Source organism: Nycticebus coucang, chromosome 4, assembly GCF_027406575.1.
Source record: "Nycticebus coucang isolate mNycCou1 chromosome 4, mNycCou1.pri, whole genome shotgun sequence".
Lineage (NCBI taxonomy): Eukaryota > Metazoa > Chordata > Mammalia > Primates > Lorisidae > Nycticebus > Nycticebus coucang.
The window spans coordinates 115,611,199-115,638,944 of NC_069783.1; the positions used below are offsets into that span (position 1 = coordinate 115,611,199).

At 49.0% G+C, this 27,746-nt stretch overlaps 1 protein-coding gene and 1 pseudogene across 6 annotated transcripts in view; one reads left to right on the forward strand and one right to left on the reverse strand.

The window, feature by feature from the left end:
- CUX2 (cut like homeobox 2) overlaps nt 1-26,304 on the forward strand; it is a 254,962-nt gene extending 228,658 nt beyond the window's left edge. For all 6 annotated transcript variants that reach the window (XM_053590221.1, XM_053590222.1, XM_053590223.1 and 3 more), the window contains 8 exons: nt 435-1,076; nt 1,807-1,908; nt 8,779-9,548; nt 10,106-10,277; nt 14,821-15,090; nt 16,956-17,144; nt 18,715-18,988; nt 23,308-26,304. In XM_053590221.1, the coding sequence (XP_053446196.1) occupies nt 435-1,076; nt 1,807-1,908; nt 8,779-9,548; nt 10,106-10,277; nt 14,821-15,090; nt 16,956-17,144; nt 18,715-18,988; nt 23,308-24,109 (3,221 nt within the window). In that variant the 3' untranslated portion in view covers nt 24,110-26,304. The remainder of the gene's footprint in view (nt 1-434; nt 1,077-1,806; nt 1,909-8,778; nt 9,549-10,105; nt 10,278-14,820; nt 15,091-16,955; nt 17,145-18,714; nt 18,989-23,307) is intronic.
- LOC128585290 (uncharacterized) lies at nt 21,415-21,525 on the reverse strand (annotated as a pseudogene).
- Nucleotides 26,305-27,746: the final 1,442 nt, after the last annotated feature.

Below are 27,746 nucleotides of genomic sequence, written 5' to 3' on the forward strand. Positions count from 1 at the left end.
CAGGGCCCCTGGTCAGTGCCTGGGCAACACTTGATTATAGGAGGGGATGTTCGAGAACCAGCATTTGGATGGCCTGGAAGGATGTGGGGAGAGTGTGTGTGCAGAAACAGCCTTTGGTGGCACTTCAGCGTGGCCTCCTATAGCATTTATCCCCGCCCCCTCCCATCTCTCCTCCTCTTCCTCCCGCCCTTTCTCTGAGCTTCTGTCTCTGCACACGTGTCTCTGTCTCTCCATTTCTCTGTCTGTCCTGTTCTCTCTCTCTGTGTCCTTCTCTCTCATTGTTTCTCCATGTCTCTCTTTTTCTCTATGGCTTTGTCTCTTCATCTCTGTCTCTTACATGATCTTTCTATCTCTGTTTCCCCATCTTTGTCTCTCTCTCATTGTCTCTGTCTCTCTCCCCATTATTTGTCTATCTCTCTGTCTTGGTGTTCTAGAGGAAGATCCTTCAGAGGACGATTCCATCAAGGACTCGCTGGGCACAGAGCAGTCCTACCCCTCCCCGCAGCAGCTCCCACCTCCCCCAGGGCCTGAGGACCCCCTGTCCCCCAGCCCTGGGCAGCCCCTTCTGGGCCCAGGCCTGGGGCCTGATGGCCCACGGACATTCTCACTGTCCCCCTTCCCTGGCCTGGCCCCAGGGGAGAGACCAATGATGCCCCCGACCACCTTTAAGGGAGAGACAGGTGGCCTGCTGCCATTCCCTCCCGCCTTCTATGGCGCCAAACACCCCACAGCCCCAGCCACCCCAGCCCCTGGCCCTGAGCCACCTGGGGGCCCTGAACCTGCAGATAGTGGTGGTGGCAGCATGGCCGGGACCGGGGCAGAGGAAGAACAGCTGGACACGGCGGAGATCGCCTTTCAGGTGAAGGAACAGCTGCTCAAGCACAACATTGGGCAGCGAGTGTTTGGCCACTATGTGCTAGGGCTGTCGCAGGGCTCAGTCAGTGAGATCCTGGCCCGGCCCAAGCCCTGGCGCAAGCTCACAGTGAAGGGCAAAGAGCCCTTCATCAAGATGAAGCAGTTCCTGTCAGATGAGCAGAACGTGCTGGCCCTGAGGACCATCCAGGTGCGGCAGCGAGGTGAGAGCAGGCCAAGGGTCCATCCCTGTGCAGGGCTCAGCCCTGGCCATCACAGCCAGGTCCAGGACACAGAGGCTGGGAGCCAAGGGCACAAGCTCTGGGTTCAAAGCCCAGCTCCACTGCTAGCCAGCTATGCGACTAGGTCAAGTAACCTTGCCTCTCTGAGCCTCAGTTACCCCTTGCGTAAAAGAAGAAAATATATCCTCACCCCTCCTTCCCAGGGCCTGGCTATCCTGGCTCCCACCCAGCGCCCTGGCAGCTTGGGCAATGAAGGTGGGAAAAGACCTCCAAGCTTCAGCTCACCAGTTTGTGAGATGGCCTGAGTGACCACCAGCATGGCCGGACTGGGCCCTTAGGGTAATCAGTGTGAAGGGTCCTGGATTTGACCTCACAAACACCTGAATTTGAACCCCAGCTGTGACATTCACATATTGGGTGACCTTACACAACCCACTTCAGCTGCCCTGTGCCTCAGTTTCCTCCTTTGCCTCCTGGCATTGTCATGAAAATTAAATGGGAACAAAGCACTGACTGGAGCCCCTGGCACGTGGTAACTGCTTAAGAACTAGTTTGTCGCACAAAGTGGTGACCTTGCCACATTTGCTGACGGTCTGACCCTCACTCTCCTGGCACCCGTAGGAAGGAGGGGAATAGGGCCCACCCCACCCAGCTCCAGTGACAAGCCCCCAGTGCACAGATCCTGTAACAGATGCCTTCTTGCCTCCCCCAGGCAGCATCACCCCAAGAATCCGCACGCCAGAGACAGGTTCAGACGATGCCATCAAGAGCATCCTAGAGCAAGCCAAGAAGGAGATCGAGTCACAGAAAGGAGGTGAGTGTGGCTGTGGCTAACCAGGGCCAAAGAGCCCACTTGGAGCAGTAGGTGAAGGCCTCCTCTGCCTTTGTCTACCCCAGAGGGATACACAAAGGGTTAGGGTTTGGTTCAGAATCTCCAGGGGCCAGAGGGATCTTTCTAAGCCACACATGTGCTCATGGGGCTCCCCATGCCATGGCTCCCCACTGCCCCCAAGATAAAATCCCAATTCCTCAGCAAGGCCTCCAGGCCCTGTGTCCCTCAGATCTCTCCCAGCCCCTTCCCCTCTCACATGGACTGTTAATAGTCAAGCCAGCCTCAGTGACCATCCCCTGTGCCTTACCCCAAACACCTTTCACCTGGCTGACTCTGACTCGTACCTACGACTTAGAAATCACCTCCTCTAGGAAGCCCCCCACCTCCATCCAGACAGATTGGATGCTGCCCTTCCTCAGTTCTCCCATAATTAACTATATGCTCAGTGCGGTGGAGTCAGACTGGCTGCAAATTCTGACTCTGCTATTTATTAGCTGTATGACCTTGAGCAAGTTACTTAGCCTCTCTGTTCCTTCATCTTCTCATCTTTAAAGTAGGGAGAGCTTTAATGCTCTTAAGTTTGTGTGCGATTTTAATTAAATGAGATCAGGCCTGGCACATGGAAGATACTCCTAAAAGAATAGCCGTCATTAGAGTGAATATTATTATTACAGTCTGCATTGTTACAAATGAATCTGCATCCCTCGGACTGGTCTTGGGACTTCTTGCAGCCAGGGGCAGAGTTGCATCCTCACACTGAGCACCGGGTAGCTGACACTGGCCACTGCTGACTTAGAAGGCAAAAACTGACTTGAATACTCTGCTCCATTTTGCAGTGTCTGCTGCCCCCTGGTGCCTGCTCAGAGTAGGTGTCCTCATTCCCAAGCTGCCTGCTCTAGCTGTTGGGAACTGCCTAGTGTTCCGGTGGCCCTCCCCTCCCTCCTGTCTCATCCCTGGCAGGGGATGGGGGACAAGGGACTTAACCTGCCAAGAGCCTACACTGCCCCACCTTTGTCCTCTCCTGAGCCCCTACAATGTACACGTTCTTCCTTCTTTTTTTTTTTTTTTTTTTTTTTTTTTTTGTGGTTTTTGTGGTTTTTGGCCAGGGCTGGGTTTGAACCCGCCACCTCCGGCATATGGGACCGGCGCCCTACTCCTTGAGCCACAGGCGCCGCCCACGTTCTTCCTTCTTGGTCAGCTTTAATAGCAAGAGAGATTCAAGACAGAGATATAATCATGCACTAAACATTTATTAAACATCTACTGCATGCTAGCTGCAGATTACAGATCTGGGTGAGACATGATATTGGGGTGAAAATAACTATGAGAAGCAATCTAGTCTAACTCTCCTACTAAACAAACAGGAAAACAGAAGCCAGAGAGGGAAGTTCACATGAGTTCACAGTTACACAGAGACAGATGGAAACCCCAGGTCTCCTGACCCCCTGTGCAGTGCTTTTCTCCAGGGGTCACAAACAGGCAGCGGGGGGAATATATAGGCAACATCACGGCAGAGGAAAATATTTTCCACAAGTGGCCCAGCCAGTGGGTTTGCATCCAGGGTCTGCAAAGGTTTCAGTAAGAGTAAAAAGTGCTAACACTGCTACGCCATGGCCCTGACAAAAGTCAGCACTAAGCAGAAGGCACGGTAGCAGCCTCCAGGGAGGAAAGGAGTGAGGCTGACTGCTAACTCGGGAGTTCTGCTTCTGGAATTGGAAGGAAATGTCCAGAAGGAGCCCAGAGATTTATATACAAGCTATTACTGCATTACTATTTACAACAGGGACAAACTAGAAATAACTTAAGCGTCCAGCAGTGGGGGATTTACCCTTGCCCATTCAAGATAAAAGAAGTTAGTTTGAGACCAGCCTGAGCAAGAGCAAAACCCTGTCTCTAAAAATAGCTGGGTATTGTGGCACACGCCTGTAGTCTCAGCTACTTGGGAGGCTGAGGCAAGAGGATCACTTGAGCCCAAGAGTTTGACGTTGCTGTGAGCTATGATGCCACAGTGTGTCAGGGTGACAAAGTGAGACTTTGTCTCAAAAGAAAAAAAAAGATAAAAGAATTTTTAGTGATTGGAAACAATGCTCATGTCAGTACCAAGTGTGGACAAAACCAGGCTAAGCTTTCATATATCAAGTATGATCATACTGTGGAGGTAGTTGAGGAAACAGACTGGCAGGAATACTTGAGAGGACTTCACGTGGTCGCCTCTGGGAAGGAGAGATTAGGGGAACTTTTATTTTTATCTGAACTTTTTATAGTCTCCACAATAGGCAGCAAGTATGGCTTTTTTTTGTTTGTTTTGTTTTTTTGAGGTAAAATTCACTTAATATAAAATTAACAGGATTGTTTTTAAGACAGGATCTTGCTTTGTTGTCTAGGCTAGTGTAATGGTTCAATCCTAGCTCACCATAACCTTGAAAAATTAATAGTTTTAAATTAAAGTGTATGGGCCAGGCACAGTGGCTCACACCTGTATTCCTAGCACATTGGGAGGATAAATCAGGAGGCCAAATCACTTGAGGCCAGGCGTTCAAGATCAGCCTGGGCACCATATGAAGACCCCATCTCACAAAAAATTAAAAATTAGCCAGGCATAGTGGCTCATGTCTGTAATCCCAGCTATTCTGGAGGTTGAAGTGGGAGAATTGCTTGAACCAAGGAGTTCGTTCCAGCCTGAGTGACAGAGATCTTGTCTCTGTAAAAACAAAATAAAGTATACAATTCATTGGCATTTAGTATATTCACAGTGTTATATAACCATCATCTCTGTCCAGTGCCAGACATTTCCATCACCCCAAAAAGGAAAGCACATACCCACTAAGGGTCATTCTCTGTTCTGCCTTCCCCCCTTAGCCCATGGGAACCACTAATCTCCATTACGGAGGTGGGAATTTTGTTTGTTTTTTGTTTGTTTCGAGACAATTTCACTCTGTCTCCCTGGAGTCATGGTGTGTCATAACCCACAGCAACCTCAAACTCTTGGGCTCAAGTGAACCTCATCCCTCAGCTTCCCAAGTAGCTGGGATTACAAGTGCCTGCCACAACACTCAACTAATTTTTTCTATTTTTAGTAGAGTTGGGGGTCTTGCTGTTTCTCAGGCTGGTCTTGAACTGCTGAGCTCAGACAATCCACCCAACTCAGCCTCCCAGAGTGCTAGGATTATAGGCAGGAGCCACTGCGCCAGGCCTTAACCTGTATTCTGCTTCTGTGGATTAACCTATTCTGTACATTTCACGTAAATAGTATCGTGGCTGGTGTTTTCCCCTCAGCATGTTTTCAAGGTTTTGTGTCTGGTGTTTTTCACTCAGCATGTTTTCAAGATTTATCCATGTTGTAGCAAGTATCAATACTTCATTCCTTATTATGACTAAATAATGTATCACTCCTGTATTTTTTTTTTTCTTTGAAACAGGGTCTCACTCTGTTGCCCAGACTATATACAGCAGGGGTCCTCAAACTGCAGCCCACGGGCCACATGAGGCAGTGTGATTGTATTTGTTCCCATTTTGTTTTTTTACTTCAAAATAAGATATGTGCAGTGTGCATAGGAATTTGTTCATAGTTTTTTTTTTAAACTATAGTCCGGCCCTCCAACGGTCTGAGGGACAGTGAATTGGCCCCCTATTTAAAAAGTTTGAGGATACCTGGTATACAGTGTCCCAGTCATAGCTCACTACAACCTTAAACTCCTGAGCTCACCCGATCCTCCCTTTCTGAGTAGCTCACATGGATGTGTTACTTTTTAAAATAATTTTAAAAATTATTTTTTTCTCTTTCTTTTTTTTTTGTAGAGACAGAGTTTCACTTTATCGCACTTGGTAGAGTGCGATGGCGTCACACAGCTCACAGCAACCTCCAATTCCCGGGCTTAGGCGATTCTCTTGCCTCAGCCTCCCGAGTAGCTGGGATTACAGGCGCCCACCATGACACTCAGCTATTTTTTTGTTGCAATTCAGCCGGGGCCAGGTTTGAACCTGCCACCCTCGGTATATGGGGCCGGCGCCCTACCCACTGAGCCACAGGCGCTGCCCTAAAAACTATTTTTTTTTTTTTTTTTTTGTAGAGACAGAGTCTCACTTTATGGCCCTCGGTAGAGTGCCATGGCATCACACAGCTCACAGCAACCTCCAACTCCTGGGCTTAAGCGATTCTCTTGCCTCACCTCCCGAGTAGCTGGGACTACAGGCGCCCGCCACAACACCCGGCTATTTTTTGGTTGCAGTTCAGCCGGGGTCAGGTTTGAACCCGCCACCCTCGGTATATGGGGCCGGCGCCTTCCCGACTGAGCCACAGGCGCCGCCCCCTAAAAACTATTTTTAATGGGTCTGTGAAAGCCCATGAGGATGGAGACTACAAAAAGAAATAATGGAGATTATCTTGATCTGGCTTGGTCCAAGGCTGCAGGAACCCCCCAGCATAGGGGAGGCCACTCAGAGGACAGAGGGATACACCTTTACATTTATGAATTGTCATTGTTCAGGGCACCAGTCAAGTTATCCTTGGTTGTGACACACTCTCATGATTGTTCCCTGCACAGCCTCCCCTGTGTGTGTATTTATATATTTATTCGTTCATTGAAATAACAAAAGGAACCTCTGGGAACCTAATGCCCAACCCAAGATTTAGAAAGTACACAATTACTTAGATCTTCTGGCATTTCCCTCCCCCATCCCACCCCTGCCTTCTCTCACAGAGATACCTTTTATCCTAAATTATTATTATTTTATTCATTTGTGCTTGCCATTTGTAAAAAAGATTTTTCACTAAATGACATACTGGTTTTGTTGGCTTGCTTTAGAGCTTTATAGAAGACATGTTGGCTGAGTCAGGAGGATCGCTTGAGCCCAGCAGTTAAAAGCTGCAGTGAGCAATTACTGGGCCACGGCACTCTACCCTAGGCAACAGAGCAAGACCCCAACTCAAAAAAAAAAGAGGAAATATAGTTAGGCTGGGTGCGGTGGCTCACGCCTGTAATCTTAGCACTCTGGGAGGCCAAGGCAGGTGGATTGCTTGAGGTCAGGAGTTTGAGTGAGACCCCTGTGTCTTAAAAATAGCCAGGCATTGTGGCAGGCACCTATAGTCCCAGCTATTTGGGGCACTAAGACAAGAAAATTGCTTGAGCCCAAGAGTTTGAGGTTGCTGTGAGCTATGACACCATGGCACTCTACCAAAGGTGACAAAGTGAGACTCTGCCTCAAAAAAGAAGGGAAGTGGAGGGGGGAGAAGGAAGGATGGAAGGAATATACAGTAGAACTCTGTAGCTGACCACCTCCTACATTGACCACTCCCTTAGGTTGACCTAATTTACACAGATCAGACATGAACCACATGTACGTATCAGTACAGTAGGCCTCGTTCCTTATGTTGACCAGTTTGTTATAGTCCCTTGAGTGATCAATTTACAGAGGTGCTACTGTGTGTTATATTGTGTGTTGTCTTCTAGGAATTGCATTTTTCACTCAATAGTATGTTGTTAAGATTCATGCAGAGGTTGGGGGTGGGGGTGAGGGATCAAAATTATCTATCAGGCACATGGTACACTCTTCCAGTGACAGGTGCACTAAAAGTTCCAACTTCACCACTATACACACCATACAATTCATCCATATAATAAAAAACCACTTGTACAGTGGTGCCCGTAGCTCAGTGGGTAGGGCACTGGCCACATACACTGAGGCTGGCGAGTTTGAACCCAGCCCGAACCAGCTAAAGAACAATAACAACAACAACAACAACAAAAAATAGCCGGGCATTGTGGTGAATGCCTGTAGTCCCAGTTACTTGGGAAGCTGAGGCAAGAGAATAACTTAAGCCCATGAGTTTGAGGTTGCTGTGAGCTGTGACGCCATGGCACTCTACCAAGGGTGGCATAGTGAGACTGTCTCAAAAAAAAAAACTTGTACCCCCTAAATCTATTGACAAATTTTTTTTTAAAAGTTATGCAGAAGGCATGCTGGCACACACATATTGTCCTAGCTACTCTGGAGGCTGAAGTGAAAGCCCAGGAGTTCAAGGCTGCAGTGTGCTGTGATCAAGCCTGTGAATGGCCACTACACTCCAGCCTGTGCAACATAGTGAGACCCCATCTCTAAGGGGATTCATTTATGGGTTTGCATGAGGATGTGCTTTTTAGTGCTGCACGGTATTCCACTGTGTGGCCATAGCACTGTTTACTCTCCGATCTCCTGTTCCTGGGCATTTGGGTTCATGCCATGATGTTGCTGTTAGAATAAGTGAAGAGGGACTCGGCGCCTGTGGCTCAAGTGGCTAAGGTGCTAGCCACATACACCTGAGCTGGCGGGTTCGAATCCAGCCTGGGCCCGCCAAACAACAATGACGGCTGCAACCAAAAAATAGCCAGGCGTTGTGGCGGGCACCTGTAGTCCCAGCTACTTGGGAGGCTGAGGCAGGAGAATCACTTGAGCCCAGGAGTTGGAGGTTGCTGTGAGCTGTGATGCCAAGGCACTCTACCCAGGGAGACAGCTTGAGGCTCTGTCTCAAAAAAAAAAAAAAAAAAAAAAAAAGAAGTGAAGAGGGCTCTTTTACCTGCAGTAGTGGCTTCCTTGTCTTTGGACATGTGCACAGTTAGATCTCAGTGTATGTAAAAGCCACATCTGTTTATGTTTCAGCATCCCCATATGCACTTAGTCCACACATGCTAAAATCTCACTGCACCTGATTGTTGGTGACTGACTAATATTCTGCCACCCAGGTGCATCATAATTCACTTAACCAATCCCCAGTCATTGGAGACAGAGGCTGCCTGACCATTTTTCAGGAACATTTTTGTCCCTCCTGTAGAGCCCTGACAGTGGCTCTCTGGGGTCCTGTCATCCTCCCCACAGGTGAGCCCAAGAACTTGACGGCCCCATTGAGCATCACGAACGGGACAGCCTCTGCCAGCACCTCAGAAGATGCCATCAAGAACATTCTGGAGCAGGCGCGCCGCGAGATGCAAGCACAGCAGCAAGCTCTGCTGGAGATGGAGGCGGGTCCCCGGGGCCGCTCGGTGCCTCCCTCACCCCCAGAGAGGCCCTCAGTGGCAGGCGTGAGCCAGAACGGGGCCCCAGCCTATGTCAAACAGGAGGACAGTAGCAGCGGAGTAGGGGCTGCAGCACAGACACCCCTTACGGTCCTGTCTCCGGCCGCCTTTGTGCAGAGCATCATCCGCAAGGTGAAGTCCGAGATTGGTGACGCCGGCTACTTTGACCAACACTGGGCATCAGACCGCGGCCTGCTCAGTCGCCCCTACAACTCAGTGTCACCCTCTCTGTCCTCGTCCTCCTCCAGCTACTCCGGCCAGCCCAACGGGCGGGCTTGGCCCCGTGGGGACGAGGCTCAAGCAACCACTGAAGATGAGGCAGCAGGGTGCGAGGAGGAGTCCCCAAGGGGGGGTGAACCCAAGGCTGAGGGCAGCATCCCGGAGGCAGGCAGCGGGCGGCTGGCCTACTACCCAGCCTATGTGCCGCGCACCCTGAAGCCCACCGTGCCACCCCTGACCCCGGAGCAGTACGAGCTGTACATGTACCGTGAGGTGGACACTCTGGAGCTGACCCGCCAAGTCAAGGAGAAGCTAGCCAAGAATGGCATCTGCCAGCGGATCTTTGGGGAGAAGGTGCGGGTGGAGGAGTGGGTGCGGGAACAGGGACAAGCAGGATCCCATCCCAAGCAGGCACCCAGGCCCTGTGTCCTGCATCCAGTTGCCTGGGCCCCAGGGGAAGGAGGGGCCACTGCAGAACTGCCTGCAGGTCTATAGTGGTTACAGTGAAAAGCCCTTCACCTGTTCCCTCCCAAGGGCCCTCCACTCCTCCTGGGGTTTCAGCCCAGCCAGTGTCCCGAGGGTGTCCTGGTGGGTTGGTGCTCCTGCAGCTTTGGTTTTCACTGTCACCCTTAGCAGAGGAACAGGCAAAGGGCCAGGCAGGCTCGGAGGAGGCACAGAAGGCTTCCTGGAGGAAGGGACACTTGAGAGCTCTCAAAGGCCAAGAAAGATTTTTACTTATCTGGGTGTCAGGAAGGGTGCTGGACATAGGGACACAGCACAGGCTCACAGCAGGTACTGGGGGGGACGAAGGTCAAACAAAGGCAGCCTGCCCTCACCAGGAAGGGCAGGGAGAACCAACCCAGGGTGCCAGGGGCTGGCTCACCTACCCAGCCCACTCCTACTGTCCACAGGTGTTGGGCCTGTCACAGGGCAGCGTGAGCGACATGCTGTCCCGGCCAAAGCCATGGAGCAAGCTGACGCAGAAGGGGCGCGAGCCCTTCATCCGCATGCAGTTGTGGCTGTCGGACCAGCTGGGGCAGGCGGTGGGCCAGGCAGTGGGGCAGCAGCCCCGCACCACCCAGGGTGAGTGCATGGGTGCCCCTTCCCCTCTGTGGGGGCTTTTTTGTCCTTTCTTTTTGTGCTGTACCTTAATTAATTTTGTTCTTGTGCTAAAATTCTCCTATCATGAAATATACCCTTTTAGCCATTGTTAGAGTATGCAATTCAGTGGCATTTAATATATACACTACACTGTGCAACCATCACTTCTGTCTAATTCCAGAATAGCCTGATCACCCCAGAAAAGAAACCCCTGGCCCATTAAGCAGCTATTTCCCATCCTCTGTCCCCCAGTCCCTGGCACCTCCAAATCTCCTTCCTGTCTCTGTGGATTTACTTATTCTGACATTTCTTACAAGTGGCCTTTTGTGTCCAGCTTCTCTCACTTAGCATGTTTTCAGGCTTCATCTAGGTTGTAGCATGTGTCCAAATGTCATTCCTTTTTATGGCTAAATAATATTCCATTGCATAGACAGACCCTCTCTGAGCTATTTTGAATAATGCTCCTGTGAACAGTCAGCCACATGCATGTTTTTGTTTGAATACCTGTTTTCAGTTCCTTGGGGCAACAACTGCCAGGTCACATGGTAATTCTGTGTTTACTGAGAAAGTTCCCCCATTTCTTCACCAACACTGGTTATTTTCCATTTCTTAATGATAACCATCATAGGGGATGTGAAGTGATATCTCACTATAATTTTTATTTGCATTTCCCCAAAGTCTAATTGTTTGGGTTTGTTTTTGTTTTTCTGAGACAGAGTCTCACTCTGTCTACCTAGCTAGAGTGCCATCGTGTCATAGCTCACAGCAACCTCAAAATCCTGGGTTCGAGTGATCCTCTTGCTTCAGCCTCCCAAGTAGCTGGTACTACAGATACCTGCCGCAATGCCTGGCTATTTTTTCTGTTTTTTGTTTTTTTTTTGTAGAGACAGAGTCTCACTTTATGGCCCTCGGTAGAGTGCCGTGGCCTCACACAGCTCACAGCAACCTCCAACTCCTGGGCTTAAGCGATTCTTTTGCCTCAGCCTCCCGAGTAGCTGGGACTACAGGCACCCGCCACAAAGCCCAGCTGTTTTTTGGTTGCAGTTTGGCCAGGGCCGGGTTTGAACCCGCCACCCTTGGTATATGGGGCCGGCGCCTTACTGACTGAGCCACAGGCGCCGCCCTATTTTTTCTGTTTTTAGTAGAGATGACATCTCACTCTTGCTCAGGCTGGTCTTGAACTCCTGAGCTCAAGCAATCCACCCACCTCAGCCTCCCAGAGTGCTAGGATTACAGCCATGAGCCACTGTGTCCAACCACTGTTTGGGTTTTTTAAGATTTCATTATTAAGGAAGGATTTGAGCACAGATAGGATAAACTAAGCCAGAAAGATCAGGAATAGTGTTCCTCATAGAAGGAATAGCGCAAGCACAGGCTGAGGCAGGATCATACACAGTTTGGGGAGGGATAGGGGTAGAGGGGAAGCTAGACGCTTGCTGTCCTACAGAATGGGAAGCCAGGGCATGGAGCTAACATCCCAGGGACAGAATGGCTGACCCACCCTCACAGCCTCTGCTCATCCACAGCCACTGGTCCTGGAGGCAGCAAAGTGGATCCATCATCTACAAGGCCTCACAGGATCAGACTGTGGATCGGTGTCTGGACTTCTCCTAGTCCTTCTTTGCTCCGCACTAGCCATTGGGGCACTGGAAATACCCAGAGAGCCAGAGATGACCTGGATACAGGGGAGGGTTATAAAGTGTGCCCTCCCTCCTTGCCAGGTGCCTGCCCTGAACCTGGTGGCATTAACAGCCTCATTGCCAATGCATACAAAGGTTGGCATCAATATTCCACACACTTCTGTCTCAGGCTTCTCAGAATTCTGTAGCAGTTGAGGAAGCCCTGTCCCTACAGGGTCCTTTTCTCTTCCATCTCCCTCCATTTCCCGTCCCCCATCTCTCTCTCCATCTTACTTCTCTCTTTCTCTCTCTGACCCGCTTTCCCTCTATCATTGTCTTTCTCGAAACCCTGCTCACTCTGTCTCTCCCTGTCCCTCTCTCTCTTTCCATCCCTTTCCCTCTGTCTCTGTCCCCCATGACTACCCATCCAGTTTGCCGTGGACAGAGGGGTTTCCAGCACCTGAGACACTGCACTAAAACCAGGAGAGTCCTGGAAAACTGGGACTAGCTGGTCACCCTGCTTTCTCCCCTTGCTGCCCCCAGCCTGATCCCCTGGGGAAATGGACCCAGCCTCTCCCTGTCATCACCTCCCACTCCAGCCCAGTGGTGGGTCACATGTGACCTGCCAGCCCTGTAATTAGTGTTCCTCCCCCAAAAGAGATGATTTCTGAATCTTTCCACTGTTTTATCAAAAGCCATTCTGGGGCGGCACCTGTGGCTCACGGAGTAGGGCGCTGGTCCCATATGCCGGAGGTGGCGGGTTCAAACCCAGCCCCGGCCAAAAAACCACACACAAAAAAAAAAAAAAAAGCCATTCTGAAAGAGTAGCCAGGGAGGTTGGCAGTTTGCCAACTGCCAACTGGGGAGTAGGGGTACAGCGCAGCCTTGGTGGTTTCCTTCCCCCTCTCTGGGTGTATCTCCATATAGAAACCTGACTATTTAGGTGGGGAGTTGGGTATGGATGGTTTTCCAAGAAGCAGATACCTTCAGAGACCCTCAATTCCCAGAGGCACAAAACAGCCTCTCACTTTCCCAGGCTGGCTCTTTCCACCAGCTCTGCCTCTCTGAGGGTAGAGCGTGTCCTCATCAGCTCCAGCATAACACAGATGCCACCTGCATGGATAGGATCAGCCCCAACTGGGGCAGGGGTGGGGGACAGTAGAGTTCTGGAGACCCCAGACATGGGCAGCCAAGTCACACAGGCTGTGATGCTACTACTCAGAACTTTGGGGCTTCACCTTGGAACTTTTTGGGGTACTCGGGTCCTGGCTGAGATTTACTCTTTTGACGGGCATCTGCCCAGCACCTCCTGCCTCCCCAGGTCACCGGGACTCACTCGTAACTAACACATGGTCATCTTTGAGGTCCTTGTCTTATGAGGGGCTCATAATTGGTAGATGAGTATTGGGCATAAGCTGACTTGAGCTTAAGTCCTGGCTTTGTTACTAGTGGCTATGTGACCTTAGACACATTGCCTAGCCTCTCTGAACCTTGGTTTCCTCGTCTATAAAATGAGATGGCAGCACTTTCCTCTTAGAGGTGTTATGAGGGGTGCTTTAGATCATACGCATAAAGCACATAACACTCCGCTGGGCATGTAGTAAGTGTTCAATAAAAGGAAGCTTTATTATCATCGTCATTGTTGTCATCTGATAAGGAAGAAATCTGGCCCAAGCAAGGAATTAGAGTAAAGTGTGATGCTGTGTCAAAGTGCTGTTAGACCCCAATGTGTCCTTCAGGGAAGAGATAATTGCAACTGGGTCTTGAAGGATGCATAGGAGTTCAAGGTTAGAAGGAAGGCCTTCAGGTGTCAAGACCAGTCAGAGCAAAGACACAGGCTTAAGAGAGGTTAGGATGTTTGGAAAGGGCGATGAAGGGCATTCTTTGCTGCTCTAGGGCTATGGGCTGGACAGGGACAAGAGACTCCAGAGCCTTAATACCAGGCTGAGAAAAGACATTTCTAGTGCATTTTCTTGAGGGAATGGGGAGCCATTAACAATTCTGGAGCATGGGAGTGGCCTGATCAGAGTGATCCACTCACCTAATGCCTAACACTAATACAGGGAAGGAAAGCAGATAGCCTGGGCTCAGGTTGTCCCTTCTGGAAGCAAAGCCTCTGCTCCCTTCCCTTCAGCTGGCCTAAGGTTTTATGGTTGTTTTAACAAATTTCCAGCAGGTGGCAGTTGAATGCCTTAAGAAAGAGGCATCATTTTCTTTAAAGCTATAGTGTAGGGAGTTGTGTCCTTAATTAGCCTCTCATGTTGGCTGTTGTTGGCGTATACAAAGGCTGCATCATGAGAATGGAGAAGCATGAATCCTATGTATTCAATCTTGATATGAGGACAGTGAAGGACCTAGTACACGATGGAGGGTGGGGGAAGGAGAGAGAAGGAGGGAGGTGGGTGAGGGAAAGGAAGAGCAGAGAGAAGGAAGGAGGGAAGGGGTGGGGGTCTTGCTGTGGGACACACCTTTTGGGGGCAAGACACAATTATAAGAGGGATTTTACCTAACAAATGCAATCAGTGTAACCTGGTTTCTTGTACCCTCAGTGAATCCCCAAAAATTAAAAAAAAAAAAAAAAAAGAAAAGAAAGAGGCACCATTTTCTAATTTGCTTGGATTAGAACTAGCCAGTGCAGGGGTTCCTAGACTGCCCTCACCATACTTTCCTCCTAGTTTGAGGCAGCACCCCGGGCATATCCCCTGCCCTGGTGGGTTTGTTCACCTCCCACTGGGAAGCCCCTGAGCGGCTGATGCCTCAAAAGATGGAGGTGGGCTGAACATGTGGACCACATTATCTGTGGAGTCCTCTCCCTGGCCTAGGGTTGGCTGTCATAAGTTTTGCCAAACTGTGTGAGTCCACAGCAGGTTGCAGTAACCTCCTTCTCTTCCTCTCGTGGCCCACAGCCAGCCCTATGGAACCGAGATCCTCGCCATCTCCACCCCCCAGCCCCACAGAGCCGGAGAAGAGCTCCCAGGAGCCCTTGAGCCTATCCCTGGAAAGCAGCAAGGAGAACCAGCAGCCAGAGGGCCGTTCCAGTTCCTCACTAGGCGGGAAGATGTTCTCAGGCAGCCAGACTACAGGGGGCATCCAGGAGATTGTGGCCATGTCCCCTGAGCTGGACACGTACTCTATCACCAAGAGGGTCAAGGAGGTCCTCACAGACAACAACCTAGGTATGGAGGGGCAGGAATCAGAAAGGCTGCCTCCCACCTTGGTTGGTTCCTACTTGCTTTGAAAAAGTCCCTTGCGGCTCAGCACCCGTAGCACAGTGGTTACAGGTCAGCCACATACACCAAGGCTGGCGGGTTTGAATCCAGCCCAGGCCAGCTAAACAACAATGACAGCTGCAACAAGCAATAGCCAGGCATTATGGCAGGCAACTGTGGTCCCAGCTACTTGGGAGGCTGAGGCAAGAGAATCGCTTAAACCCAAGAGTTTGAGCTTGCTGTGAGCTGTGACACTACGGCACTCTACTGAGGGCAATGTATTGAGACTCAAAAAAAAAAAAAATATTCTTACAGTGTGGTCCCAGGACACCTCAGCTCACCCTGAAGATGCTGATCAGCCTGGGACATCCAGGACCTGGTATGAGCATTTGGCTGTGAGCAAGGTCTGGGATGGGACAAAAAGGTAAATGTAGATCTGATAAGACCTGGAATTCTCAGTCCAGAGCTCTCAAAACTAACTTCCAGCTGGACTTAGAGAATCCCAGTCACTGAGACGCCAACACATTCCTTAGCCAGTACTGAAGTCCTTCCCTCTGGGGGCTTAGCAGAGTAATATGTTCTAGGGCTCTTTCCCCTTGTGGATCACAAACTCCCCTAACTCTAAGCTGCAGGTTATGTATCCCCTTCCCAGAAGGATGCATGCAAACCCCAAATTTATCACTATAATTTCTATTATAAAAATATGACATATTTGGGCGGCACCGGTGGCTCAGTCGGTAGGGCGCCGGCCCCATATACCGAGGGTGGCGGCTTCAAACCTGGCCCCGGCCAAACTGCAACCAAAAAATAGCCGGGCGTTGTGGCGGGCGCCTGTAGTCCCAGCTACACGGGAGGCTGAGGCAAGAGAATCGCCTAAGCCCAAGGATTTGGAGGTTGCTGTGAGCTGTGTGAGGCCACGGCACTCTACCGAGGGCCATAAAGTGAGACTCTGTCTCTACAAAAAAAAAAAAAAAAATGACATATTCACTGTTTGAAAATACCAAATAGTACAAAAGAAGGAAAAAAACTAAACCTCTCCCACCTCTTAGTCACATTCCAGTTTTAATGTATCTTTGGCACTTTCTGAATGTATACAAGAATATATATACACCTAATTTCTTCTCTTCTTTTTTCTATATAGGTGAAATTATACAAATATTGTATCACAACTAGATTTTGAAAAATGAACACTAAGGCCGGGCATGGTGGCTCGTGCCTGTAATCCCAGCACTTGGGGGGCTGAGGCAGGCAGATTGCCTGAGCTCACAAGTTCAAGACCAGCCTGAGCTAGAGCAAGACCCCATCTCTAAAAACAGCTGGGCGTCATGGCAGGTGCCTGTAGTCCCAGCTACTCAGGAGGCTGAGGCAAGAGAATTGCTTGAGCCCAAGAGTTAGAGGTTGCTGTGAGCTATGACGTCACAGCACTCTACTGGGGGCAACAAAGTGAGATTCTGTCTCAAAAATATATATATAATAAAATACAAAAAATTGTGATAGAATCTGTCAAATTATTCTCTAACATGGTGATACAAATTTGTATGAAGCTTACAGGTGATTTCAGTGATCCCCTAGGAGTGAAGAGCCTCTTAAGTTGAAAAAAAATACTTTTGTTGGCCACTGTCTAATCCTACCCCCAAAATCTCTTTGGCAGACAAGTGCACTTCAAATTCACACTGGGCGTGGATTCCCCCGTGTCCCTGGCCTTCCCTACTGAGTTTGTGGAGATGGCCCCTGGGGCCTCCCCTGTCTTCTGGCCTATTCCTTGTCTCTCCTGGGAGCAGGTTTCTCTCCCCAGCCCGGGTTAACAGGATGCCCTCCTCCCCTACCCCCAGGTCAGCGGCTGTTTGGGGAGAGCATCCTAGGCCTGACACAGGGCTCTGTGTCTGACCTGCTGTCCCGTCCTAAACCCTGGCACAAGCTGAGCCTGAAGGGGCGGGAGCCCTTTGTCCGAATGCAGCTGTGGCTCAATGACCCCCATAATGTAGAAAAGCTGAGGGACATGAAGAAGCTGGAGAAGAAAGGTAAGACTTGGGTGGGGGATGGGCCCCAGCACCAGCTGTGGGTCTGTCCTCAGATTTTCTTCTTAGAATCATATCTAGGGGGCAGGCACAGTGGCTCACTCCTGTAATCCTAGCACTCTGGGAGGCTGAGGTGGGTGGACTGCCTGAGGTCATAGGTTCAAGACCAGCCTGAGCCAGAGCGAGACCTTGTCTCTAAAAATAGCCAGGTGTTGTAGCAGGTGCCTGTAGTCCCAGCTGCTTGGGAGGCTGAGGCAAGAGAATCGCTTAAGCCCAAGAGTTTGAGGTTGCTGTGAGCTGTGATGCCACAGCACTATACCAAGGGGAACAAAGTGAGACTCTGTCTCAAAAAAAAAGAACCATATCTAGTTGAAACCCAAATAAACCCTGGGCCCCAATGGTCCAGTCTCTGCCTGGTATGTGACTACATGGAGTAATTAATCTAGATGAACACTGTAATTGAGAGCAATTGAAATATTGACTATCTCTCATGAAAATACAATACCCATCTCTCTTGGTATCCTTCCACACACCCATTGCTATTCCAAAGTCTTCTGCCAAGCTCAACTGCATGTTTCCCCAAAGACTGACTCTCCACCCCACTCTCTCTTCACTTCCTGTTATATAGCTCACCCTTTGCTCATTATGCATATTCTAAACAATAAAGGACAGACCTGACCCAGCAAACAAGATCCCTCACTTGTAGGGGTGGGCGAGGAAATTGCAAATTGTCATATTTGTTAACATTATCTTATGTCCTGATAAAATGAGCCAGCATTGAACACCTGCTATGCACCCAAGAAATCTCATACTGTGGATAAGGGATTCTTATATCTTAAAAAGCCCCAAAGCCCAGTTGGGAGATAGGAATAGTTGAAGTCGTCATGTAGGGCATGAAGGTAGTGCATGTGAGAACCCAAGAGCAAGCCAGACTTTGAGGAGCACATGGTGGGCCATGGCTGGGCCACTGTCATCAGGCAACTCTGCAGTTCAGAACTGGCCTGCTGCTGCCTGGCCATGTGACCTTGGGCAAGTTATGCCACCCCCTCTTTCATCTGAAAATAAAAGTCAAGGGCGGCGCCTGTGGCTCAGTCAGTAGGGCGCCGGCCCCATATACCGAGGGTGGCGGGTTCAAACCCGGCCCCGGCCAAACTGCAACCAAAAAATAGCCAGGCGTTGTGGCGGGCGCCTATAGTCCCAGCTGCTCGGGAGGCTGAGGCAAGAGAATCGCTTAAGCCCAGGAGTTGGAAGTTGCTGTGAGCTGTGTGAGGCCACGGCACTCTACCGAGGGCCATAAAGTGAGACTCTGTCTCTACAAAAAAAAAAAAAAAGAAAAGAAAAGTCAATAGTGTTCATCATAGAGCATTGCTGTGAGAATTAAGTCCCTAATAACTCTTTTCATTGTCATGTGGACTTTTTTCACACCTTCATGATTTGGGGGTCCAGATGGTATTGCACAGTTAATGGGTCATTTCAATCAGCGGGAGGAGCAGGTTCCTAAGATTGGGGCATGGGCAGGGCCAAGACTGGTGGTGGTGGCCCACTCTCAGCCCTTCCTGCCTCCCTGTCCCAGCCTACCTGAAACGCCGCTATGGCCTCATCAGCACCGGCTCGGACAGTGAGTCCCCAGCCACCCGTTCCGAGTGCCCTAGCCCCTGTCTGCAGCCACAAGACCTGAGCCTCCTGCAAATCAAGAAGCCACGGGTGGTGCTGGCGCCTGAGGAGAAGGAGGCACTGAGGAAGGCCTACCAGCTGGAACCCTACCCCTCCCAGCAGACCATCGAGCTCTTATCCTTCCAGCTTAACCTCAAGACCAACACCGTCATCAATTGGTTCCACAACTACAGGTGGGACCCCAGGGAGCACCATAGGTGGGGGGTGGGCAGAGTTTTGGCTGGACCCCTTCCCCACCCCAGGGCCTGAGGGAGCCCAGCACTTCCTCTGGGGAAACAGGACACCAAGTCATAGGTGTGGATTAGGGTTAGAACACAGGCTAGCCTGGAGTGAATCCCAGCGCCCCATCACATCCATCTGTCAGACCCTGGGCAAGTTACTTCACTTCCTTGAGCCTGTCTTTTGACCTATAAAATGGGGGCAATAACAGGATGTACTTCTTAGAGTTGTCCAGAGTACTTAAGGATCTAACATGTATATGTAAAATACCTGGAACATAGTGCACGGTAGGTGTTGATGTTATTACAGTTACGTGTTTTATTTATGTTCCACCCAGCTTACCCTGAGTCTGTCTCTAAGAAGGGGTGGGGAATGAATGGTTTGGGGGCACAGGCCCAAGCAGCCCTGATTACCCACTGAGTCTCAGACTGGAGAAGGTGAAGCCCCACCCCCCACCCTCAGGCTCCACCTACCTCAAGCAGTGGGTGATTCTGCCTCCGTGGCTGCCTGTTCCTGTGGCTGTTCCCGCATCCCATGTCTAGTTGGCAGGACTTCCTAGGAGTTTAGTCCAAGGGCTGGCTCTGCGGAGTGCTTCCTAAGGGCCAGCTGAGGAGATTCCTGTGCAGAAGGTCTGACAGGAGAATCACAGGGTCCATCTCTGAGGTTCCTCCTCCCTCGCCAAGCTTTCTGAGCAAGAAATGTCTCTGTGCCAGAGAGGAGAGTCCACCCACCCATTCCAGGGGCAGAGAGAAGGTCCCTTGATCCCCAAGGGAGAGAAGGGGAAAAGGAGATTGGTGGAGTGGCATATCCAAAATCTCCTTTCTGCTCAGTCTGGGTATTGACATCACACAGACTCAAGTTCAAGTCCCACCTCGACTGCATGGCCTCAGGCAAGTCATTTTACTTCTCTGAGTCCCACGCTTGTTCTACAAAGGAGACACCTAATACCTATCCCACAATACTTGATTGTGGACCAAATGAAATAATTTGGGGTGTAATATGTAAAATATGACTTACTATCAGAACAGAGCCTGCCAAACAGCCAATGACATAAGTCCTTGAAGTCTTCTTACGTCTTTCCCTTCCTGAGGGTCATGGGGATATTTTCTTTCTAATTCTATATAGGTACTGAGCACTCCATTATTAACCCACTTTTTTTTTTTTTTAATTTCAATGTGCTTGTTCATTCTTCTTTGTTTGAAGTACTCCTTTTGTTGATTTTCTTCTTCCTCTGGCTGTGCTGGCTATTTTTGATGTTGTTAGTAGAGACGGGGTCTTGCTCTGGCTCACTGCTGGTCATACTGTTCTCGAACCTCTGAGCTCAGGCAATCCACCCGCCTCGGCCTCCCACAGTGCTGGGACTACAGGCGTGAGCCACCATGCCCGGCCTAACCCACATATTTATTCAACAAATATTTCTAATGTAGACATAGTGAGCTAGGGTCTGGAGATACAGAGGTTCAAAGCCATCATCACTGCCCTTGAGGAACTTAAAATCATGAACCAGATCATTTCATTATAACCTAATAGATCCTATAAAACAAGAAGGAACGAGGGGAGAAGGGAAAAGGGAATTCCGCCTGAGGAAGACTTTACTGAGGTGGCATTTGAGTTGGGTTTTGAAGGATGAATAGGAGTTCACCAAGAAGCAGAGAGAATGCCACTCTCAAAAGAAACTACTCTCCAAGAGTTATAATTAGATGGCTGGGCTTAGTGGCTCACAACTGTTATCCTAGTATTCCAGGAGACTGAAGAGGGAGGATCACTTGTCATCAGGAATTCAAGACCAGCCTGACCAAAGCAAGACCCCTTCTCTACTAAAAAAAGAATAATTAGCTATGCATAGTGGTGCACATCTGTAGTCCCAGCTATTTGGGAGGCTAAAAGTTTGAGGCACTCTAGCCTGGATAACAGCGCAAGACTCTGTCCCAAAAAAGTAATTTTTTAAAAAAGTTATAATTAGGGCGGCGCCTGTGGCTCAGTTGGTAAGGCGCCGGCCCCATATACCGAGGGTGACGGGTTCAAACCCGGCCCCAGCCAAACTGCAACCAAAAAATAGCCGGGCGTTGTGGCGGGCGCCTGTAGTCCCAGCTACTCGGGAGGCTGAGGCAAGAGAATCGCTTAAGCCCAGGAGTTGGAGGTTGCTGTGAGCTGTGTGAGGCCACAGCACACTCTACCGAGGGCCATAAAGTAAGACTCTGTCTCTACAAAAAAAAAAAAAAAAAAAGTTATAATTATAGAAAACATTATTTCACTTAGTAAATGTTTTTTGAGCGTCTGTCTACTCTGTACCAGGTACCACAGAGAACAAGACACAGTCCCTGCCCTTAGCATTTCTTACAGACCTGCAGGTACTCATATTATTATATATTTTTTTTCATGTCAGACAGGTAATACGCTGATGTCAGATGTCATAATAAGATTTGAAGGAAGCACATGTCACACATGTGCATGAAAATCCAATCATCATGCTTATGAACTATAAAAAGATCACTCATAATATTACTATTTTATTATAAGCTCCAGTGAGCTCTAGAAAAGGTGGACAACAGGAAGTTTTGTGAAAAAATTATTAGGGATACCCTGCTTTAGATTAAGGAATCAGGAAATGAAAAAGACTGATGGGCGGCGCCTGTGGCTCAAGGAGTAGGGCGCCGGTCCCATGTGCCGGAGGTGGTGGGTTCAAACCCAGCCCCGGCCAAAAAAAAAAAAAGAAAAAGACTGATTTATTCTAAGATGTGAATGACTATTAGCCTCACATTTATACTTGATCTATAGTTTGAAAGTTGTAATAATGGATCTTTGGGCATTGAGCCATCCTAAAGCCATTTACATCCCACCTCAGTGGAAACTACAAGGGTGTCCCCATGGTCCTTCTGAAGGTGGGTAAGGGAGATGCAGAAATCCCCTGGAAGATGGGCAAGGCCGCCTATGTGGAAGGACTGAGGATTGAGAGAAGAGGGTAGACCAGGTGACCGCTCACCATCTCTCCAGGCCCAGGATCCTGGGATGGGACCCCCTGCCACCTGGACCAGGAGGCAGGAGGTACAGGAGAGGACAAGCTAGACTGCTGGTTTCAGAGCCCAGCTCTACTGCTCACTGGCCCTGTAGCCAGGGCAATCACTGTGCCTCTCTAAGCCTTGTCTCCTTTACTAACAGACATCAGACAAGCATGTCCTCATGAGGTTATTATGAAAAATAAAATAAAAGTGTTTAGCCCAGTGACTAACATTTGATAAGCACCCATTACTATATATGTAACTATAATTGTTAGTGTGACAGGTTAATAAAACAAAATTTGTTATTAACACAAATGGGCAGAGAGCTATAGCACCAGAGCTATAGCTCTGTGACCCTGGACAAGTCACTTTAAATCTCTGGACCTCATTGGCTATACGAAAATATCTAATAGGGTCCAACCCATTCCTGGCTCATCCTGCTCTAAAACATAATTGATGAGCCTAAGTTTCCCTCTGACAGCAGGGAGGCCACTGAAGCCATTCTGGTCCCAGCTGTGCCCTTGCGTGCCGTAGCAACCTGGGCAAGTCACTCCCATGCCTCAGTTCCCCCATCTGGGCTGATGCCTGAAAATCTAGGAAAGAAGCAGGGAGTTGTTGCCACAAAATAAATCAGGGTTTGACTTTGAGAAATGTTCTAGAAGGGTGCTGTCCATTAAAAATATAAACCACACAAATCTCTTAGTAGCCACATCAAAAAATAAATAAAAAGAAACATAAAATTAATCATAATAGTACATTTTATTTAGCCCAATATATCCACATATAACTATTTCAACATGTCAATATAAAAATATTATTGAGATCTTCTGCATTTTTATTTTGTATTAAGCATAAGATCTGGTGTGTATTGTACTCTTACAGCGTATCTCAGTTTGGACTGGCCATATTTTCATGCTCAGGAACCACATGTGGCCAGTAGCTTGTGTGCTGGACAGCACAGGTCTCAACTATGAGCTTTACAATCCAATAGCCCTGAGATTAAGCCTGCTATTTACTAGCTGTGTGATTTGGGGCAAGTCACTTAACATCTTCGGGCCTGGTTTCCTTGTGAAGTGGGGACAACGTACCCACCTTGTAGAATTATTGAGAGGACTTAATAAGATGGTGCATGTAAGGAGGCTTAGTGCCTTAGTGCCAGAGCAATGCTGAGAATCTAGGAAAGAAGCAGGGAGTTGTTGTCACAAAATAAATCGGGGTCTGAGGTTAGTGGGACCCCCTATCCAGCCACAGGCTCACCACCATCTCTGCCTCAGGTCCCGGATGCGCCGGGAGATGTTGGTGGAGGGGACCCAGGATGAGCCAGACCTCGACCCAAGTGGGGGTCCTGGCATCCTACCACCAGGACTCTCCCACCCAGACCCCACCCCACAGAGCCCTGACTCTGAGGCTGAGGACCAGAAGCCTACTGTGAAGGAACTAGAGCTTCAGGAGGGCTCTGAGGAGAGCAGCACACCCCTGACCACCCAGGACAAGGACCCTGTGAGGATCAAGCAGGAACAGACCGAGGAGATCACCGAGGAGGAGGCAAGCAGCCAGCCCCAGGACTTAGGGGAGCCTGACGAAGGCCAAGGTCCCCCGAAAGAGGAACATCCAGACCCCAGTAGTGATGATGGACTCCTAAAAGTGGCCCCAGGGCCCCTCCTTCCAGGTGGAACCATCCCAGACTGCCCCTTACCACATCCCCCCCAGGAGAGTAAGGCCAGAGAACGGCTTTACCTGGACCCTCTAAGTTTTAAGTCAGCCTCAGAGTCTTCACGCTGCAGCCTGGAGGTGTCACTGAACTCACCTTCAGCCGCCTCTTCACCAGGTCTCATGATGTCTGTGTCACCTGTGCCCTCCTCCTCAGCCCCCATCTCCCCATCCCCACCTGGCGCCCCCCCTGCCAAAGTGCCGAGTGCTAGCCCCACTGCTGATACAGCTGGGGCCTTGCACCCCAGCACTAAGGTGAACCCCAACTTGCAGCGGCGACATGAGAAGATGGCAAATCTGAACAGCATCATCTACCGACTAGAGAGGGCTGCCAATCGGGAGGAGGCGCTGGAGTGGGAGTTCTGAAGGCAAGGGCAAGGGATATACCGTGTTGATGACCTTCCTCCTCTCACTCTCCAGACAGGAAGGGATGAGGGAGGGAAGAACTCAACCGTAAAATGTGGACAGCAGTGTTATGCCATTTATGTTTTTTGTTGTAATCCTAGTTCTATGAAGTTGTGAGTGAGCAGGCGGGTCAAATATCATTGCCTCTTCTTTTAGCACCCTCTGCCCCAGGAAGTACCATTTCCAGGAATCCTGCCCCTTCTTCTCTATCCTGACCCCTCTGCAGGAGGCAGAAGCAAAATATCACATTTTCACCTGAAAACTCCAAACTCTTTTAGAAAAATAAATAAATATTTATAGACCTCTTTTAGATATTTTAATAAAGGATCCTTTGGAATTTATTCCCAGCGGATGCTGTTTTGATATTACAGAGAGTTATAAAATCAGGATGCTGTCACAACTGTTGCGAAGTATACACTGAAGTTGTGTCATTTTTGCCACTAGATGAGATTAAAAGAAGACAATTGTTCAAAGCCATCACAGAACATTATAAGACTGACCAAAATTTAGATAACCTTTGAACCGTGGTTTTTTTTCCACTTCTGTCTGTGAGACACAGTGCATTGCTACTGCCCTTCCAGAAACCGTGCTGAAAAGAGAAAGTCCAAAAGACTCTAAACGAAAACCTTGATGCCGTTGAGGATGTGTTTCATTCTGGTGGTCTGTTTTGTAACCCTGATAATACAGAATGTCCTGTGCTGTTGTAAATGTTGTAGAGATGTGGGCTGTTGCCTGACCATCTTATACGGATGTAGCATGGTACAGAACAAACTGCTTACATTCCCTCTAGTTAGAAACCTGTGGGCCATGAAGGTCAGACGTCCATCCTGTCCAACTATAGACAGGATGTGTTTCCAGAGCCTTTGGAAAGCTGGGCATTGGGGGCAGGTGCTTGGAGAATGGTGCTTGAGCAAGAATAATCCCTTTCCCCAGCCTGAATCACAGCCACAGCCCGGAAAGTTTCCCTATTGGTATGAGCGTGGGTTTTCCACAACAAGACAATGGCCACCATTTCCCGTCCTTACATTTTCTGAAAGTGACAGTGTTGGTCATGCCACAGACACTGAAGCTTAGCAACCAGCGCCAAAAAGTAGATTCATCAAAAGACCCTGCTCCACCTCTCTCAAGCTGACCCAGGTGCTGCCTCTGGAAGGCACATGCAACTCAAAGTCTGTGCAGAGCTCTGAAAGGCCAAGTGCATGGCAGCTTGTCCACTGTAGCCCAGTCTCCAAGTCCACCCTCCCAGCTCCCAAAGCATGACCTGACAGGGAGCAAGGGATAGTCATCCTTAGCAAGGCTTCTAGGGAAAGAGTTCCCAATTTGGTTGGAACAAGCCACCATATGGCTGTTGAATCTCTCTCCTTTGTTTTTCCTTTTCCAACTCTTCATGGGGAGGATGATTGGGTAACTCCCCACATTGAAGATAAAAAGATACTCTGTGCCAGTCAATGCCAAGAGGAGAGATGGCTGATGGAGGTTTCAAGGATGCAGTGAGCATTTTGAAACTACTTGGGCAAAACCCAGCAAGCAGAAGGGGACAAATAAGGACCGTTCCAGAAACCCCAACTCTCAAGCACCTGCCCAAGCTGCAGTCTCCACACCAAACAGTAAACAACAAACGCCGAAGGAAAATCTCCTATTCCACACACCCAGGCTATGCATTGAAGAGTTTTCCACTGTACACATTTTTATCCAGATGAAGGTATTTTTATATTTTGACAATAGGAAACAGTGACCAATTTTCAGAGTAATCAAATCTGGAACAAATGAAACATCTCCTTTTAGCCACCACCATGTTATAATTAAGACAACCATGTGAGAACACACCACTTTCTACAGGTTAAACCAACACAACATTGAATCCAGGCTTACACTCAGACTCCAGTTCCTAGAGAACTAAATTTGGCTTTAGTGTGACGGGATTTGATTAAGCACTTAGTATAGTCTTTTGAACACAGAAATCCTGTTGTACTTAAAGCTAGCAGGCCCGTGAACAACTTTGTCAGGTTCACGTACTATAACGGTTTAAAAAAAAGAAAAAGGGAAAAAAACCCACACAAAACCATTTCTATGAGAGATTGATGAACTTTGTTTAAAATTTAAAAAAAAGGAACATGTTCTGTAAACGAGTCACTAAATACAGAATTGTATAATAATTCTGGGTGTCCTGCTTCTTTGTTCTGGAACTAAGAGTGCAAATTGGGCATCAGATCTGACTCTCAGCGGTGTTTCACAAAATGGCATTTTTAAAAACTAGTTTTGAAATTGTTTACAACATTTAAATATGTCACATAAATATCGCCATTACTAGCTTCTCTTGTAAAATCTGGCCACACCGGGCCCACATCATAATGTAACAGCTGCCAGCTGAGGAGTGGCTGCCTTTGGACGGGGCACATGCCTATGAGTTGCCTTGGTCCTCACCTGTGCCACCTGCCTGGGTCCTGTGGTCATCTGGGTTGGCACCAGTGCTTTGTTGCCTCAGCTTCAGCAAAGGAAGAGGACTGGAATCTGTTTTCCCACCCAGTACAGAAGCTGGTTAGAATCTATGGAGTCAAGATTGCACCCTGTCCCCAAATCTTTGGCCACAGGCCATAGCTTTAAAGCCAACCAGTATACAAGTCATACCCACCTCCTTAAAGTGTGTGAGTCGTTGGTGCCCCCACCCTCTCAATGGGAAAATGCCAAGAGGGGTTTCCTGGTGACCAATGTAGCATCAGCCCTTTCTTTTCTTTCTTTTTTTTTTTAGAGACAGAGTCTCACTTTATCACCCTCAGCAGAGTACTGTGGCGTCACAGCTCACAGCAACCTCCAACTCCTGGGCTTAGGCGATTCTCTTGCCTCAGCCTCCAAGTAGCTGGGACTACAGGTGCCTGCCACAATGCCCGGCTATTTTTTGTTGCAGTTTGGCCGGGGCTGGGTTCAAACCCGCCACCCTCAGTATATGGGGCCAGCGCCCTATTCACTGAGCCACAGGTGCCACCATCAGCCCTTTCCAGCTGTACTACCAGGGCCTCAGTTTCCTCATCTGTAAAATGGGGATATTACTGCAGCCAGCTCATAAGAGTATTATGAAGAATAATCAGGCATGTAAAATGCTAAAAATAGTGTGTGGCACAAAATAAGAGCTTGATCACTATTATCATATGTAAGTGGGGGTGGGTTCTTCCAACCTTTGATGGTGAGTCTTTTCTGTGCGTCAATCTACAGGAGGGGGATTTTTTGTGACCAATAATGTCAAGACAGTCCCTGACACTCTTGTGGCACTAAATATTACTCACCCATGAGCTAAAGCCGCGTGGCCTCCCAAGACTTTTCCCCTGTCTGGAAATCTTCCCATCCATGTAATTTTTCCACATCCTTACAATGGAAAATAAATGATTAATTAACCTGCCTCAGTTAGGATAACTAATTACCCCAAGCCTGATAGGATGGCCCTCTAGGAGTAGTGGCAGATAAGGGCCAAAGCACCATCAGCCCTGGAGCTCCTGTGCCAACTCATGAAGTGACATTTCAGGTAGGCTGTAGGCTGGGCTCAGAGATGGGGAAGAAGAGAATAGTAGTCAGTGGCCAGACTGCCTGGTTCCAACTCTGGCCC